The sequence below is a fragment of the Monopterus albus genome, unplaced genomic scaffold (genome assembly GCF_001952655.1).
Source record: "Monopterus albus unplaced genomic scaffold, M_albus_1.0 scaffold2.1, whole genome shotgun sequence".
Lineage (NCBI taxonomy): Eukaryota > Metazoa > Chordata > Actinopteri > Synbranchiformes > Synbranchidae > Monopterus > Monopterus albus.
This window is the reverse complement of record NW_018127882.1, coordinates 506,285-521,181: the sequence shown is the minus strand read 5'-3', so window position 1 is coordinate 521,181 and position 14,897 is coordinate 506,285. Positions and strand designations below refer to the sequence as shown.

The window sequence follows — 14,897 nt, the reverse complement described above, 5'->3', positions numbered from 1 at the left end:
ATAGTGTGAGTAGCAGACTGTGTGACTGTGTATAAGTAGCTGGGACAGCAGGTGAAGCCAAGTCTGCTGTTATGGAAGCAGACTACTTGCACCTGTCTCACCCCTGGCAGACCAGTGGAATATGTTTGCGTGTAGGGGCAGGGCAGTGGGTGTGCACGGGAGTCATACTGCACAAAAAGCACTTCTCCTTGCAGGGGTCTGACATGCAACAATGAAAAACATCAGATTATACAAACAATTTCCACTGGATGTGTAAAAAAATGTACAACTCTGCTTAGAGATATTGTTGTAAAATTAAAGTTCCTGCTCACCATGAAAATTATTAAGCTATGGTATTATAAAATCATTCACCGTGGGAAATAAGAAAACTTGGCCTACAAATTAAAAGCTGAAACTGCAGCTGTGGCTGTGGAGAATTTCTGCTGCACTGGGGCAGCAAGCCAAAATGTTCTCTCCACCCTGCTGAGGGGCCTCTACACACGCTCGGAGGCTCTGCTTCACTACACTTCACTTCAGCGACTGTCATTCTGCACGACAGCTGGAGAGCTTTGCCCACACAGGACCACAAATACAAGCCCCATAGCAACAGGCTTTTTACTAAACAAATTAATTTCCTATGATGGGCCACATGCAGTACAGCAGATTTAATATTATTATCTACATTTCTATCCCTTCCTCCTTAGGTGCTGTTTGTTCCTTGTTGCCAAGGCCACACTTCTGCAGAATATAATCAAGAATAAGTGTGTGTTTCACCTCAATTACTGCCAGAATGACAGGGCACAGACTTGCAGCTTAGACAATTGAGGTCGGGTGCCTGCCAAAAGGTTCATACAGTTCTGCAAAGCCACTAACTCCAAAAAGATGCTGTGCAAGGTGTCATTCAGATGTCAGAGGCCAACATGACACCCTACACTACACACTGCACTGCTGCTATTATGATGAGGGGGGCTCACATGGTGATCAGTGTCAGAAAGATGACCTTACTGTGTCCACACTTCATTCAGTGGTACACAAAACCATCCATGTTCCATAGACACAAGATCTGACCAGCAATACAATATAATCATACTTACATACTGTAATGCAAGATGAAAGTGCTCTTGTGCACTTACCATGACTATATTTGGTCTTCCTTGTCAGCTCTGTGCAGCAAGCAATAATCTGGAGCCTACAGGGTGAAAAAATGCTGATGTAAGACTGGAGAGCAGCATTGAAAAACATCCAGGCCCCTTTTGGTGAAAGTGTCATTCACCTCCAGTGTAGTGGAAATCATCCACCAAAGATTTTGTTACTGGATTGTGCTGTTTGCTCAGTGTGCTTCCTGACAGCTGGTTAGCTACTGTGAGAGATCATTTTCTATTAGACCTGAGGTCGCATTTACCTGAGGCGAGGTGGAATTTACATTAAACCAACTGATAAGAAAACTCCTCAGTCAAATTTTCCATTCTGATATAGTCTAATCTATATTGTAGCCATGCAGACAACATATGGACACAGGGCTACTTCATATTCAGCATTTATGCTAAATACTGTATTGTTTGTTTAAGACAGAACAGACGCGCTCCCAGAATAGCATGCACAGTTACAATATCAGAATGAAGACTTGTGGGGTGGGGAAGGGGGGGTCAGGGCCTTTATATATGCAGAGCCACACCCTTCATCTGCACCCCACACAGCTGAATAAACTTCGACTTCTTATCTAATTGTAGTTTTTTCTAATTAATATTTTTCTTTGGAAAACAAGCAAAGATAACGTGAGCAATCTTTTCATCTTCACTTAACTGCTGTCTGTCAGATGTCTCTGTCTGACTGATGTACTTCACGGCGCAGTCATTGATGCATCAGCAAACTTCTCGCGTTCATTTCTAACGTGGTCTATTGTTTCTGAAGATGCGGTTTTTAATCCGCTGAGATCGGGCTGAAGAAGCCTCCAAACAACAGATAACAGCAGATAACAGCCTACCTTGTCAGTGCAGGAAGTATCGGTGCTGTGTGAACGTCGTCCTACTGTCTGTGCTCCCCCGTCAGACTCCAGCCAGCCACTTACGTGTCCTCTATGACGCAACGACTGCGGGCGCTCTTTGACGCAGTTTCTCAGCGTGTGTGAGGGTGAACATAGTTGGATAGTGTCTAGTGGTAGCCGATAAAAATATTGTTTTAAAGGTTCGTGAAGAGTTCTAACTGAAATCTGACACACATGGGCTGCGCGTTTGAATCACTCGTACTTTTACGCACAAAAGCGCAGATGCCGCTGCTTCAGCCGAAAAATAGGCACTGAAGTTTATATTCTACCATATCTTTTTTCTGCAAACAAGCCATACGAAAGGTGCATCACATAAAAGAAGACATTTAAATCAATTAAAAAAAATTACATGTCATGCTTGGAAAGAAAGCTGCTTTTTCTTTAAACCTTGTTGGAATTTCTGAAATTTGGGGCGTGACAGAGTTCAAATGTGACTTCTACAGAGGGGACTTTGCCTGCTCTATTTCTGGCCAGTAAGCGGGGACAGGCACCGGGTAGGAGAGGAGACGGGGGAGGAGGCAGAAACGACGTGAGCATTGTAGGTTGCAAAAGGTCAAATGTTTGCAATATGAAATAAGAGCCTGGCATTTTACTGAATATGAATGAAGCAAATAAGAAAGAGCATTCACAATTTCCCCCAAAACCAGCGATGATATCAGGAGACACGAACCTTGGTACAAAAAGCTTCATGTAAAATATCAAAGATTACTTTCAACTACATAATTCTTGGCATTTTATTTTTAGTTGCTTGTGATGTTTTGTGTAGCTTTTAACCGCATTGGTTCTGTGACAGCACTGATAATGTGACACTCAGTGTTGGTGAGTAACTAATTACAACTAGTTACTGTGATTAAATGACAAAATAAATGTATTTGTAATCAGTTACAGCTACTGAGAAAAATATGTAATGAAATTACAGTTACTAATCAAAATGTTGGTGATTACATTACATTTTGAAAGTAAGCTTCCCAACACTGGTGACACTATATATGGAGACATGATGGCAGAAGAGAAGAGATAGCAAACCTTGGAAGCAGAGAGTCCCGTCACTTCATAGCAGAGCCATGACTTTTATACTGACTGGAAGCCAAAACCAGAGTCAGTGGCTTTGGTTTTGCGTTGTGTTTAACTGGCCTCCACTCACGGCATAAGTATGAATCACAATTTTTTTTTACAGAGAATAGAGAATTACACCTCTATTTGAACAGCTACACCCAAGCCTGGGGCCTCCCTTTATTTTCATAGATTGTCTAATGAGAATGTTCTTGGTTAGGGAGGTTGCTCATTGGTGTATTTGAAATCTCTTTTTAGACATAAAAATATATTATAAAAAATAAAGTATGGAGTTTTTATTTTTAAGGTCAAAGAAATAAAATATTTTTTATTCTGCATGGACGTTACTTTTGCAAATGATAATTGCCATTAAGGCAATTTTAAAACAATCTTTAAAAACTATACATCAAGGTCTCACGTTCTCATTCCGCCACATTAAATCACACGCCAAAGAACAATCCTTGAGCCTCTCCTTCATGAAACATGAAACAATCTTTCTCTGCAAACAGGACAAAGTCTGAACATCAGACTTTTTTCCCACATTTCAGCACCAACACTGGTCCATATATCCTACACAGAGCATATTTTTATTGAGAAAAATATTCAAGACCTTCACTCGTACATAGTTTAGTAGCATCAAATTCACGTCACACATCAGTGGCCTTCTGTTGGTTGTCCTGCAACACTTAGTTTGGGTAAAAGGGGGTTTTGTATTGTTTTGGTGGCACTACATTGTCTAAGAGTGAAATTACAAACCTTTTTCTCAATACAATACAAATGGTATTTTTCCCAAGCTAAGAGGGATATTTACTAAGGTTGTGTGGCTCATTTTTGCCACTAAACAGTGAAATTCCTCGTGTGTCCGTCACACCTGGCCAATAAAGCTGATTCTGATTCTGAAATAGCAGCTGTTCATATTTCAAATTTGGTACAAACCTTCACTTGGATTCAAGGATGAAGTGATTATATTTGTTGGTGAAAGGTCAAAGATCCCATTCCTATGAATTTGACTGGTAGGCGGAGGCATACAAGCATGAAGCGGTTAATTCTAGTTATACCTGACAGGTGAGCTGTCACAGTTTATGAGCTGCACTCATATTTACAAAGCAGCTGTCCTGAGGTTCAGCCCTGAGCTCCATCACAGTAAGTATGATCTGTAAACTCTCTAAAATCCATAACAGGCTATTTTTCTGTCACGTCAAGTTTATTAATACAAGTAATTTTCTGTTTTGTTGTTTAATTTCACTCCCATACAGGACACTAATAAGTCAATAAGTCAATTACAATATGTCAAGATCATGTGACAATGAAAACACATTCTACTGTGCCACATGCTGAGATTATAGATTATAGATGAGGTTGGAATTCTCAAATGGAAAAATACAATTTATATGTAAATATGATAGCATGTGTTTCTAGTGGGGGTGGATTCAGTATTTTACCTTGTCTCTGCTTGCCTCTCCATTTGTCCTGAATGTAGTTTTCTTCTGCTGTGTGCTTAAAGTTGAAATGACAGTCCATTGGCCTGTAATGTGTTGGGGAGGGTGATAAATAGGGTGCATTTTGTAAGTTATTGCAGAGTGGGTTATATGCAGTATTTCTATGAATAGGAAAACAATCTGTTATGTTGTAGCCTGTGTTTCAAAGCATCATTGTACATGTTTGGCCTCTGGGGCCCATCTTAGTTGGGAGCTGACTAACTTGCCTATTGGTAAAGTCCGCCCCTGGGACATAATGCAGGAAGGGGCACTATGTAGTTGATGTATACTGGCCTCTTCTGCTCCAAAAATGCATTGCACACCAACTGAGAGAACTTAAGCGCAATTCTAACTGAGCTGGGAAAACAGCAAAATACTGGACCAAATATAATCCACCACAGACAAACAAGAAATTGTTTATTTCTGAAATGAGCAAAAGGACATGAAATAAGGTTATTTTACAGTTTAGAAATATTTTATAATTCATAAAGTTTTTATTTTTCCCTTTTTAGCCATATATTTGACCTTATCTGATTGGAAATAGCTTATTTTATTCATAATAATTCATAATAGTGGCATCTGGGAATTTCATTGGTGTAATTATAACAGAATAATTAATTCTATTTTGCCAGATATTTCCACAAAATAGGTTATATTAACAAAAAACTTTGTAACTAGCTCACAAATTGAACACCTTGAAAGTCTGAAATGAAAACAAAGCACCAAATGAAGCACAGAAAGAAGTATGTCTGACATTCTGATTAGGATTTGTGGTTCTCACCCTGCTGTTCCCATGCAATAATGAGCACATTATGATCCAAACTGGTTGAGAGTGAGAAAGGGTACTTTGTTAGTAATTCCACTGAGTGGGAGGGTCACACAGGCCAGTCTTGTATAAAATGTAATAATCATGTTTCCTACATGCAAGTCAACAGCACGGACCTTTTTGCTTCATTGCGCTCTTTTCACCACATAGTCACCAGTCGCTGCTTGTGGGACTGAAGACAAGGTAAAGAGCTTGTGTATCTACTGAATAAGATTATCATCAGCAGATTTAAATCCAAGTCCTTTGCTTTAATATGTATCTCTCGTTTGAGTTTTGGGCATGTGCACTACTGCATCTAACATATGCACACTGAATGGCACTCATCAAAGAACATCAACTGAGATACAAGGTTTTATGAATCAGATTTTATGATCAAGATCAATCCTCTGATCATAAAGCTTCATGTGACATAGCAGTTATTTAGTTAAGTATTAAACCCATGGTCCCTCTGGAAACGGTGTCTCAGCCAGTGAGATCCGCACATTGGAGCTCTGCGCTTTAAATTTAGTCAAAGGTACAGCTGTGTGCACGCTTGCTGGAGTAGATGCCGGAAGGGATTAGGTGAGCTGATATCCCCTGATGGGGGATGAGAAGGTGAAAGCTACCTCTCAAAGAGTCAAGGCTGCAGCCTGCTACATACATGAAAGCTGCTTTGTTTTTTTTAAGTCACAGCACCGTCTGGCAGACTCACACCTCCAAGCAGGGAGGGGTGCACAACTTCTGTAAGGCAAGCAGGCAAACTCGAACAGAGCTGCAGAGACACATTCATAAGCTGCTTCTAAGCAGCATATACATACAAACATACTCTGATAACATGCACCATAGCTTTGATGGGTATGTATTGCCTCAACAGCTAAAACCTGACCTACTTTCTTTTTATAATGAGTAACAGTATTTTATTAATTGGCTGTGGAACATTTGTTTCTGCTGTTCAGATGTTTTTCCTTTTCACTGGTTTCTTTCCTGTGAAGGACAAACTCCAAAGTCATGGACAAATAAGTCGTAGATTATCTTGAAGGCATAATCAGGAAGAGATTATCAGCGGCACAGCTCTCATTAACCTTGTGTTACCCACGAAAAGTGCTACTTTTTTCTGAATTTCTGTACACCCCACCCCCCAAAAATTAAGAAAAGAAAACAAACTGCAACACTGACCTTTATAAATTTTCTTAGTGCTTAGTTCATTTCCTTGTTTTTATTACTTTATCCCAGCACAGAGTGTGAAGCAAAACAATGGGAGATTAAAGCAAAGATCTCATATTTATTTCTTGGTGTGTTTTTAATTAAATGTTATCATTTGATTTTTAGCACCAGCAGCTCTGAATGAAGCTGAGAGGAGAGATTATCTCTGACATGATACTGCTCTGGTGAGGTGAGAACACATTTTGCAAATTATAAAATGGGGTTTCTTTTTCTTTTCTTGCCAGGGACAAATTATAAATGAATCTGGTAAACCTCAAAAACATTTAAGGAAGTAGACATGTTAAGGCAAACTGTGCAGGCTGCTGTTTTTTTTTTTTTTGCAATGTGGGCGGCAATAAATGTTTCAGGTATCAGCATTATCATATCAGGAGGCTGATAAAGAAGTATAAAAGAATAGTGATTTGGAGAAAGGAAGGGTCTTTTTTGAGCACATCTGTGGTGAGTAAATGTATTCTTCTTTGAATTTAAATGAAATCAAATATTAGTAGACCGTGTCACCTGCCCTGTTAAGGTTTAAGGAAACCACATTTATTCAAGTCTCTGCTCTTTGATACCTTTCATTGTAGTGTTGCTCCACTGGCATTTTGCCTGAATGCAAGGCCACTCTGACTAAAACAGATTTAGATAATAATGTGTCTTTGAAGATGAAATGTTCTAAACAGGGGTTGACTTGGCAATTATTCACTGATCCGCCCTGTCCTTCCTCACTCCTCTCCCCTCACTCTTCTTTCCACTTACTTCCTCTTTGTCAATAGCATACTGTGGGACTCCCACCTGTCACTTCTTGTATAATTCTTCAACTTTCCATTGTGATCCAAACCCCCAGAAGCATGTTGTACACCTATTTAAAGTCCTTTCTGGTGAGCCTGTCTCGGAGGAAACCCCTGGAGCCCGAGGGGGAGCAGTCTACGTTTAACCGATGCCTTACCACGCTGGACCTGGTGGCGCTCGGTGTTGGCAGCACCCTAGGGGCCGGGGTGTATGTTCTGTCTGGAGAGGTGGCCAGAAGCACTGCCGGACCCAGCATCATCATCTCCTTCTTCATTGCTGCCCTGGCATCCATATTCGCTGGGCTGTGCTATGCAGAGTTTGGGTCCCGGGTTCCTAAAACAGGCTCAGCATACCTGTACAGCTATGTGACTGTTGGGGAGCTGCTGGCTTTTATCACAGGGTGGAACCTGTTACTCTCCTATGTCATAGGTAAGTGTGACACTCAGGATTTGTTCATCAGTGGATAATCTGTTTATGAGAATATGTTGTTTTCTAATAATTATTAATTAATTTGCCTTTTACCTGTATTGACCAGAGATGTTATTTTCAACTTACTCTACCTTAATGTCTGGCCACAGTTTGTAGCGGTAACACTTTACAAAAAAATAGTGTATAATATGACAAAAAATAACACAACCAAAATCATTTAGCAGGGGCAATTTCTAGCCTCTAGCAACAAGCAATAAAAGCTTCACACTTCCATTAGAATAGGTACTGTTCTGCTTGTAGAGACGCTGCATTGGCCTGAAATAGCTTTTTGTGCAACATGAATGCAACTAATATGGTGATGTATCAATGAAGTAAACATGAATTAACATTCCTTATCTGATTATCTTTTTGGTATGAACTAATAACAGAAAGTCACAGTGAAGTGGTCATTTGTTAATGGTGAGCAACAGGAATACATGACAGAATAAGTCATGCATTAAGTCATGCATTAAGTCATGAGTCATGCGTTAGGTAAACGTTTGATTGGCATCCTTGCTGTAAATGGCTTTTGAGACTTCCACCCTGTGCAAAACATATCCTTCCCACTTATCTAATGCATTTGGCTCACTGAGAACATTTAAACCCATAAATGATCAACCAACAACATGATACTTAGATGGTCTCATGTGACCTTTCACCTGCCACAGAAGCCAATTCTTAATGAGTCTTTTATTAGTAAAAGTTTAGGTTTAAATATTTACTTGGTGCTTTCCTTTATTCCCATCTTCTTTATGGACAGCTTGTTAAGTTTATTGCTTTCCTGTTAATAATCCAGAAGAGTGATTTAAAATAACTGAGTCATGAGAAAGTGAGAAAGGCCCAGGTAGAAAAATATCATCATCAGTGAGTCCTGTTTATGATTATAGTTAAAGGTTGACTCAGACCTTTTAGTTTATTGCATCTCTCATTATCTGCTCAGGAACATCCAGCGTCGCACTGGCGTGGAGTGGGACATTTGATGACCTCATTGGGGATGTCATTTCTAAATACTTTCTAGAACATGCACCCATGGGCCTCCCTGGCCTGGCACCTTACCCAGATGTTTTTGCTGCAGTTCTCATCATGCTACTGTCAGGTGAGGTGATAAATCTAGTGTAACTATGGTGGTGACAGTTACAGTATACTGTACATATGAAAACACTTAACAATCTTTGTATTTTCCATGAAGGTCTTCTGTCGTTTGGAGTAAAAGAGTCAACGACAATCAACAAGATCTTCACAGCAGTCAACATCCTGGTGCTTCTGTTTGTGGCCATCTCTGGATTTATCAAGGGAAACATCTCGAACTGGCAAATCAGTGAAGAGGCTCTGATAAATGCCACAGCTGAACTCAAGTAATGTCAAAGAGCAGTATAATCCTGTCTATGTCCTGCCTTAACTACGGTGGTATCTCACTTTCAATAACTACTCTGTAATGCACTTTTTCACCTGTGCAGAAACCTGACCTCTACTGTCAATGTAACAAGTGTGTATGGAGTGGGTGGGTTTTTCCCATATGGCATTAGTGGAACGCTGGCTGGAGCTGCAACATGTTTCTATGCTTTTGTTGGATTTGATTGCATCGCTACAACAGGTAAGAGGACAACTGGACCTCTTATATATGGTTATTAGAGTCGAATAGATTTTAGCCATTGACTGTAAAAGTGATGGGCATGCTAAGAGCTACCAGAAGTGAAGCCACTAAAATTCGATCGCCCCCTGGTGGCTGGTTGAAGTAAGGGTCATAAATCCCACCTCCTTCATGTTAGTGGTTTGGACATGAGCCACACTACAAACTCAAAGTACAAATCCATAAAGTTTTTCCCAAAGGTCACGTCTGTGGTTTTTGGCACATATTATCACACAGATGTGTGTACAAGTGGTCATTTTAATGGTAATTTATTTGATGATATAAAAAGGGATGTATTTTTGCTTGATTTGTCAGTTTTGACAAATGCTGTCACTCAACTTATGGTCGCTACTGTGCACAGTCTGGTTGCAAAAAAGACAAGATGGCAGCTGTTGCATTCACAGTGTTTTAGCTTCATGTTTGCTTAGTGGAGTGAAGTGGTGATGCCATGGCCATTGCAAATATGTCAGTGCTTTTAGCCAATACAATAGGCGACTGTTTACTGAATAAATATAAGTTATTGAAATATTTTTGATAACTCTACAATAAATTATAATACATCATTCAAGACTTTTTTTTGCAAATTGTTCACTTAAATTATGTGAATTCTGCTTATGTGTAACAACTATCTAAATCTGACCTAAAATAAAATAATAATTTTTTAAAAATCCATATTCCAAAATATCCACTTACTGGGATATTTCTCGAGCTTTCAACCATATCTAATGCCCTTCTTCAGAGAAGATAGTTTTCTTAGTTGTCAAGCAGATAGTGGTCATCTTGTGACCTTAATATGAAATTTTGGACATGTGATAACAGCTGGTTGCACTGTGGTGGACAGCATGGTGCTATTTGCAGGGTAAACAAGGAACCTTCAAACTCAGCTGTGAATATGATGCAATGAGTTTCTTATATTCAATACTTGTATATTTAATTTAATAATACTCCATTACTGAAAGAGCAGTATATGATCCTTTTTCTCATCCTCTTCATCCTCCATCCATCCATCCATTTTCTTCCGCTTATCCGGAACCGAGTCACGAGGGCAGCAGTCTAAGCAAAGATGCCCAGACTTCCCTCCATACCATCAGGGGCAATGGCTGGGCCATCCCAAGGCCAGCCGAGAGACATAGTCCCTCCAGCGTGTCCTGGGTCTTCCCCGGGGCCTCCTCCCTCATCCTCATCCCTTTTATATCACATTGTTTTAAAGCTACTTCAGACAATGTTCTGACATTATTTGATAGATGTAATACAAACCAACAGATCAATTTCACTCCATTCACTCTTCAGTCTTCAAAACTCTGGGTGTAATAGTCTCATGTTAAGTATCAAACAATTTCAGATGTTTTCATGTTTGTGGGATATTGCTCTTTTAATTTCACATAATAAACAACTGAAGAATGTGTGTAACCTGACAGGCACATGCATGTATCTCCATAGGTGAGGAGGTGAAGAACCCGCAAAAGTCTGTTCCTGTGGGCATCGTGGCCTCACTGCTTATCTGTTTCCTGGCCTACTTCGCTGTGTCTGCTGCTCTCACTCTGATGATGCCCTATTACATACTCAGTGAAAAAAGTCCCTTGCCAGTTGCCTTTGACTACATTGGCTGGGGTCCTGCCAAATATGCCGTGGCTGTGGGATCGCTATGTGCCCTGTCCACCAGGTATAAAACTAGTGGCATAGTCATGGTCACGTGGCATGAATGTTGTTGGAGAATAAAAGTTATGGGCTAAAAATGCTTATTGTTTACTTTAGCAATAAAGACAGGCTCCAGGTATTGCAATGCTAGTCTAAGGGTTAGTCTGTCAGTCCACCATTTTGACCCAGACAGCTGTTGGATGGAATACCATATAATGTCCAGACACTCATGGTGATTCCCCGGCTTTTCATAAAGTGCCATTGTCATGTTGCTTTTTGACTAAATAATAATGACTTTTCCAGCCGCAACTTTAGCAATTGTTAACAATAAACCAAGATGATGAACAGGGTTTGATGAACCTGCTTAACCTATGACCTCGTCAATCAATAGGGACTCCTGTCTTAGCCAAGCCATTTCTAATATGAATACCATTTTGTTATATATAGCTGTAGATGAGCGTGGAAGTGCTTCAGTGACGCCAACCATCCAGAACCCAAATTCACTAGATCATTTCTGACTGAGAGAAACACAATGTTAAAATGGAATAAAATGCACAGAGCACAACCACATGAGAAAAGGCTGGATAATATATCACAGCACATTTTAGAAATATTAGATAAAGATTCATTAAAGTTGGTGGAGTCTAAATGAAAAATTTCCACTGCAAAGAAAAATGTGACACGATTTTACAAAGCAGTCACACATCTTAGTGGAATATCTGACTCCATTTTTAATCTCCACTGTAGTTCTTGAAACTAACAAAGTTTGCTCAGCAACTATTTACTTTGAAAATCAGGTCAAGGTCGGCTATGTGTATTTTAAGAAGGATGTGACTGAGAAAAAATAAAACACTAAATGTATTTTGAACCCAAAATATTCATCCATTTTCAACCTTCACACTAATAAACTATACCCATACAATGTTGTCGCCATGCAAATTCAAAACTAAGCCTAGCATGTTTGCACCTCCGATCAGACTTATGCTAGCAGTGCTTCTATTGGAAGCTAGCATTCAGCCAGTCTGATTTTAATTTAAATAGAAATGGAACTGGGCTGGTGCTAAATGCATTCATGTGGTTGCTGTGTGGCAGTGATTGTGTTTGTCTCTCCAGCCTGCTGGGCTCAATGTTCCCCATGCCCCGGGTGCTGTTCGCCATGGCAAGAGATGGCCTGCTTTTTCAACCCCTGACCAAAGTCACATCCAGAGGCAGTCCTGCTATAGCTACAATAGCTTCTGGCACTGTGGCAGGTACAGATGTTCCAGCAGTTCTAGGTATATGTGGTGAGGTGTCTGGACTTGAAGTAATTCTGTTTTCTCCGTTGTCATCATTAGCCATCATGGCTCTGTTATTTGACTTGGAAGCCTTGGTGGAAATGATGTCCATTGGCACTCTGTTTGCTTACACACTCGTGGCCATATGCATCCTAATACTGAGGTACATCCACCTCTTTATTATTCTATACTTAAAAAATGTTGAGCAAAACATGTTACATGTTTCTTTTGATTGCAATCGAGGTACCGGGTTGATCCATCTGAAGAAACAGACCTGAAGCCCAGAGAATCAAACATCAGATCTAGCTTCCTGAAGCCTCCTTCATCTCCCAACTCATCTACCGCACAAAGTGTCATAATTTTGACAATAATCTCTGGTATGTGTGACACAGATTAGTGAAGCAGCTTCTCAGTTGTTCCTTAAGCATGATTAAACATTATGGACAACCAACAGGTCCGTGATTATTTTTAACTTTCTGTTTTTTCCTGCAGTGGCATGTGTTGCTGGACTATGTGTCACCCTCTCTCAAGCCATAGAAGCTCTGTCTCGCTTGGAAGCATGGAGTGTGGCACTTGTTTGTGTTCTTGCTTTCATCCTGGTGCTCAATATTTTCCTCATCTGGAGGTACCCACAAAATCCCACTAAAGCATCTTTCATGGTGAGAGCATTTTAACTCTGAATCTGATCGCTCTGACATCGGTTTTGTGCATAACTGTTTTTATAAATATCATCTACAAAAGTCTCCTTTCTTCTCTTATAGGTGCCCTTACTCCCTGCTCTGCCTTTAGTGAGTACACTCATCAATGTCTACCTTATGGTGCAGTTAGGTGGGGACACGTGGATACGATATGCTGTCTGGATGTTAGTGGGTAAGATCATATTTCAGCTTGAGATGTTTGGGCAGCTTTTACCGAGTTAGCTGGTGAACTGTAATGATCCCCATCGCCTCTCTGCAGGGTTTGTCATCTATTTTCTCTACGGTATCCGTAATAGCACTCAGAGGAAACGCCTCATGGACGACAAGAAAATGATTGATACCATCAGCATCGACAAACCCAATGATGTCATCAAAGAAGAAAAATTCTGAGTTTGGCTGTGAGTAACTGCTTTGAGTGTGTAAACTCTCTTTGACCTGCACCTGTGCTGATCTGTTTCTGCAGTGTTTGGTGTCTGGGAGTGACAGTGTGACAGGTGTGTACAGTGCCAAAATGCAGACAAATGGACAGCCAGACCAACCTGCTAACTTATATTTCATATTGACATTTTATTACATGTTGATGGTTTGTAACTTACATAAACATTCTTACTGCCCACACTGAAGTGCTGCCTGACTTATTTTTGGACCTTCAAGGAATGATGATGTATCTTGAAGCCATGTGTATACAAAATATTGCAAATTAGGAAGCATGCATTTAAGAATGTAAACCTTACTCCCTTCTCACTGCCATATCATTATTTATCATGGTTATCTGTATATGTTGCCTTGTATCTAACTCTCATCTGTGTTCTGAAGGCATTAAAGCTCTAGCAAAGTATTTTCTAGATCTATTTTGAAAAAGGCAAAGAAAAATGTGGATCAAACATTATTTTGTAAATAATTACCATTTTATTACACTTAAATAACATGTTTACACTTACATATCAATTGACAGAGTTACAGTGGAGAAGATGTATGATGCAGATGGAGAAAATCTTTTGTGACATGTCCTTTTTGTCCCTAGCCTGTTTAATTATTCCCTCTATTCATTATTTATTGTTTCAAATGGTAAATACAGAAACTGTACATTTTGTCTGATTATATATTGTAAATCTATTCATTAATTAAATAAAAATAATCCTGTTTTCAAGGCAGCTACAATCTAGAGTTCATTTTCTGCAGGGTATGTTGATAAAAAAGTTTGTAGCATGTCACTTGAAAGAAAGGTTTATATTGTTCTCACAGGATACAGCATGATGGATTTAATCTAATATGCTAAATGTTTATTATGTGTATTGCTTAGATAAATGTCATTTCATGGGGAGTTATTATTAAGTATAGAGAAACTGTCAAGTCAATTGTATTTATATATAACCTATAAATAAACATTACAATTCTTACAGCAGATTACTGCATAGAAAATGATTTTGATTTTGGGACTGTTTCAAAGCATCTATAAACTATTTGGTGTATTACAAGAAAATAAAATTTAATTAGATAAACAGATGTACTCTAAGAGTGAACATTTTGAATTTTAAGATTAATCCCACATCTTTTTTGTGGGCTATAGTATGTGATGTGTTTCAGAGGGCCAGGCTTAAGCTCCCAGCACACTTCCATTCCAGCAGCTAAGTAAACAGGCTATGTGATTACACATGGAGGGGCCTCTGTCTCTGGACCCTCATTGGTCTGGACAGGCTTGAAAGTATCCATGGAGCCAGTCAGGAGGAATTTGAGGTACTAACGCCACTCTAAGGAGGAGACATTTGTATGAGCCTGGTAAACAGCTGACCACTCACTTGGCAAGCTCTGCCCTCCTGCTTTTCTCTCTTTCC

At 39.7% G+C, this 14,897-nt stretch overlaps 2 protein-coding genes across 4 annotated transcripts in view; one reads left to right on the top strand and one right to left on the bottom strand.

The window, feature by feature from the left end:
- Positions 1-2,298, bottom strand: part of anxa6 (annexin A6) — a 15,639-nt gene extending 13,341 nt beyond the window's left edge. For both annotated transcript variants that reach the window (XM_020595107.1, XM_020595114.1), the window contains exons 1-2: positions 1,964-2,298; positions 1,113-1,168 (exon numbers count right to left, since the gene is read on the bottom strand). In XM_020595107.1, the coding sequence (XP_020450763.1) occupies positions 1,113-1,115 (3 nt within the window). In that variant the 5' untranslated portion in view covers positions 1,116-1,168; positions 1,964-2,298. The remainder of the gene's footprint in view (positions 1-1,112; positions 1,169-1,963) is intronic.
- A 3,184-nt stretch (positions 2,299-5,482) lies between these two features.
- LOC109957330 (cationic amino acid transporter 2) lies at positions 5,483-13,872 on the top strand. Of its 2 annotated transcripts, none has more exons than XM_020595127.1 (13): positions 5,483-5,563; positions 6,689-6,752; positions 7,410-7,783; positions 8,763-8,918; positions 9,012-9,177; positions 9,280-9,416; positions 10,893-11,115; positions 12,204-12,340; positions 12,425-12,527; positions 12,608-12,741; positions 12,857-13,023; positions 13,126-13,234; positions 13,322-13,872. In XM_020595127.1, the coding sequence occupies exons 3-13, from the start codon at positions 7,414-7,416 to the stop codon at positions 13,450-13,452; spliced, it is 1,833 nt and encodes a 610-aa protein (XP_020450783.1). In that variant the 5' UTR covers positions 5,483-5,563; positions 6,689-6,752; positions 7,410-7,413; the 3' UTR covers positions 13,453-13,872. The 2 variants fall into 2 exon arrangements, with proteins under 2 accessions (XP_020450783.1, XP_020450792.1); XM_020595136.1 differs by having other exon boundaries at positions 7,339-7,783.
- The last annotated feature ends 1,025 nt before the right edge of the window (positions 13,873-14,897 follow it).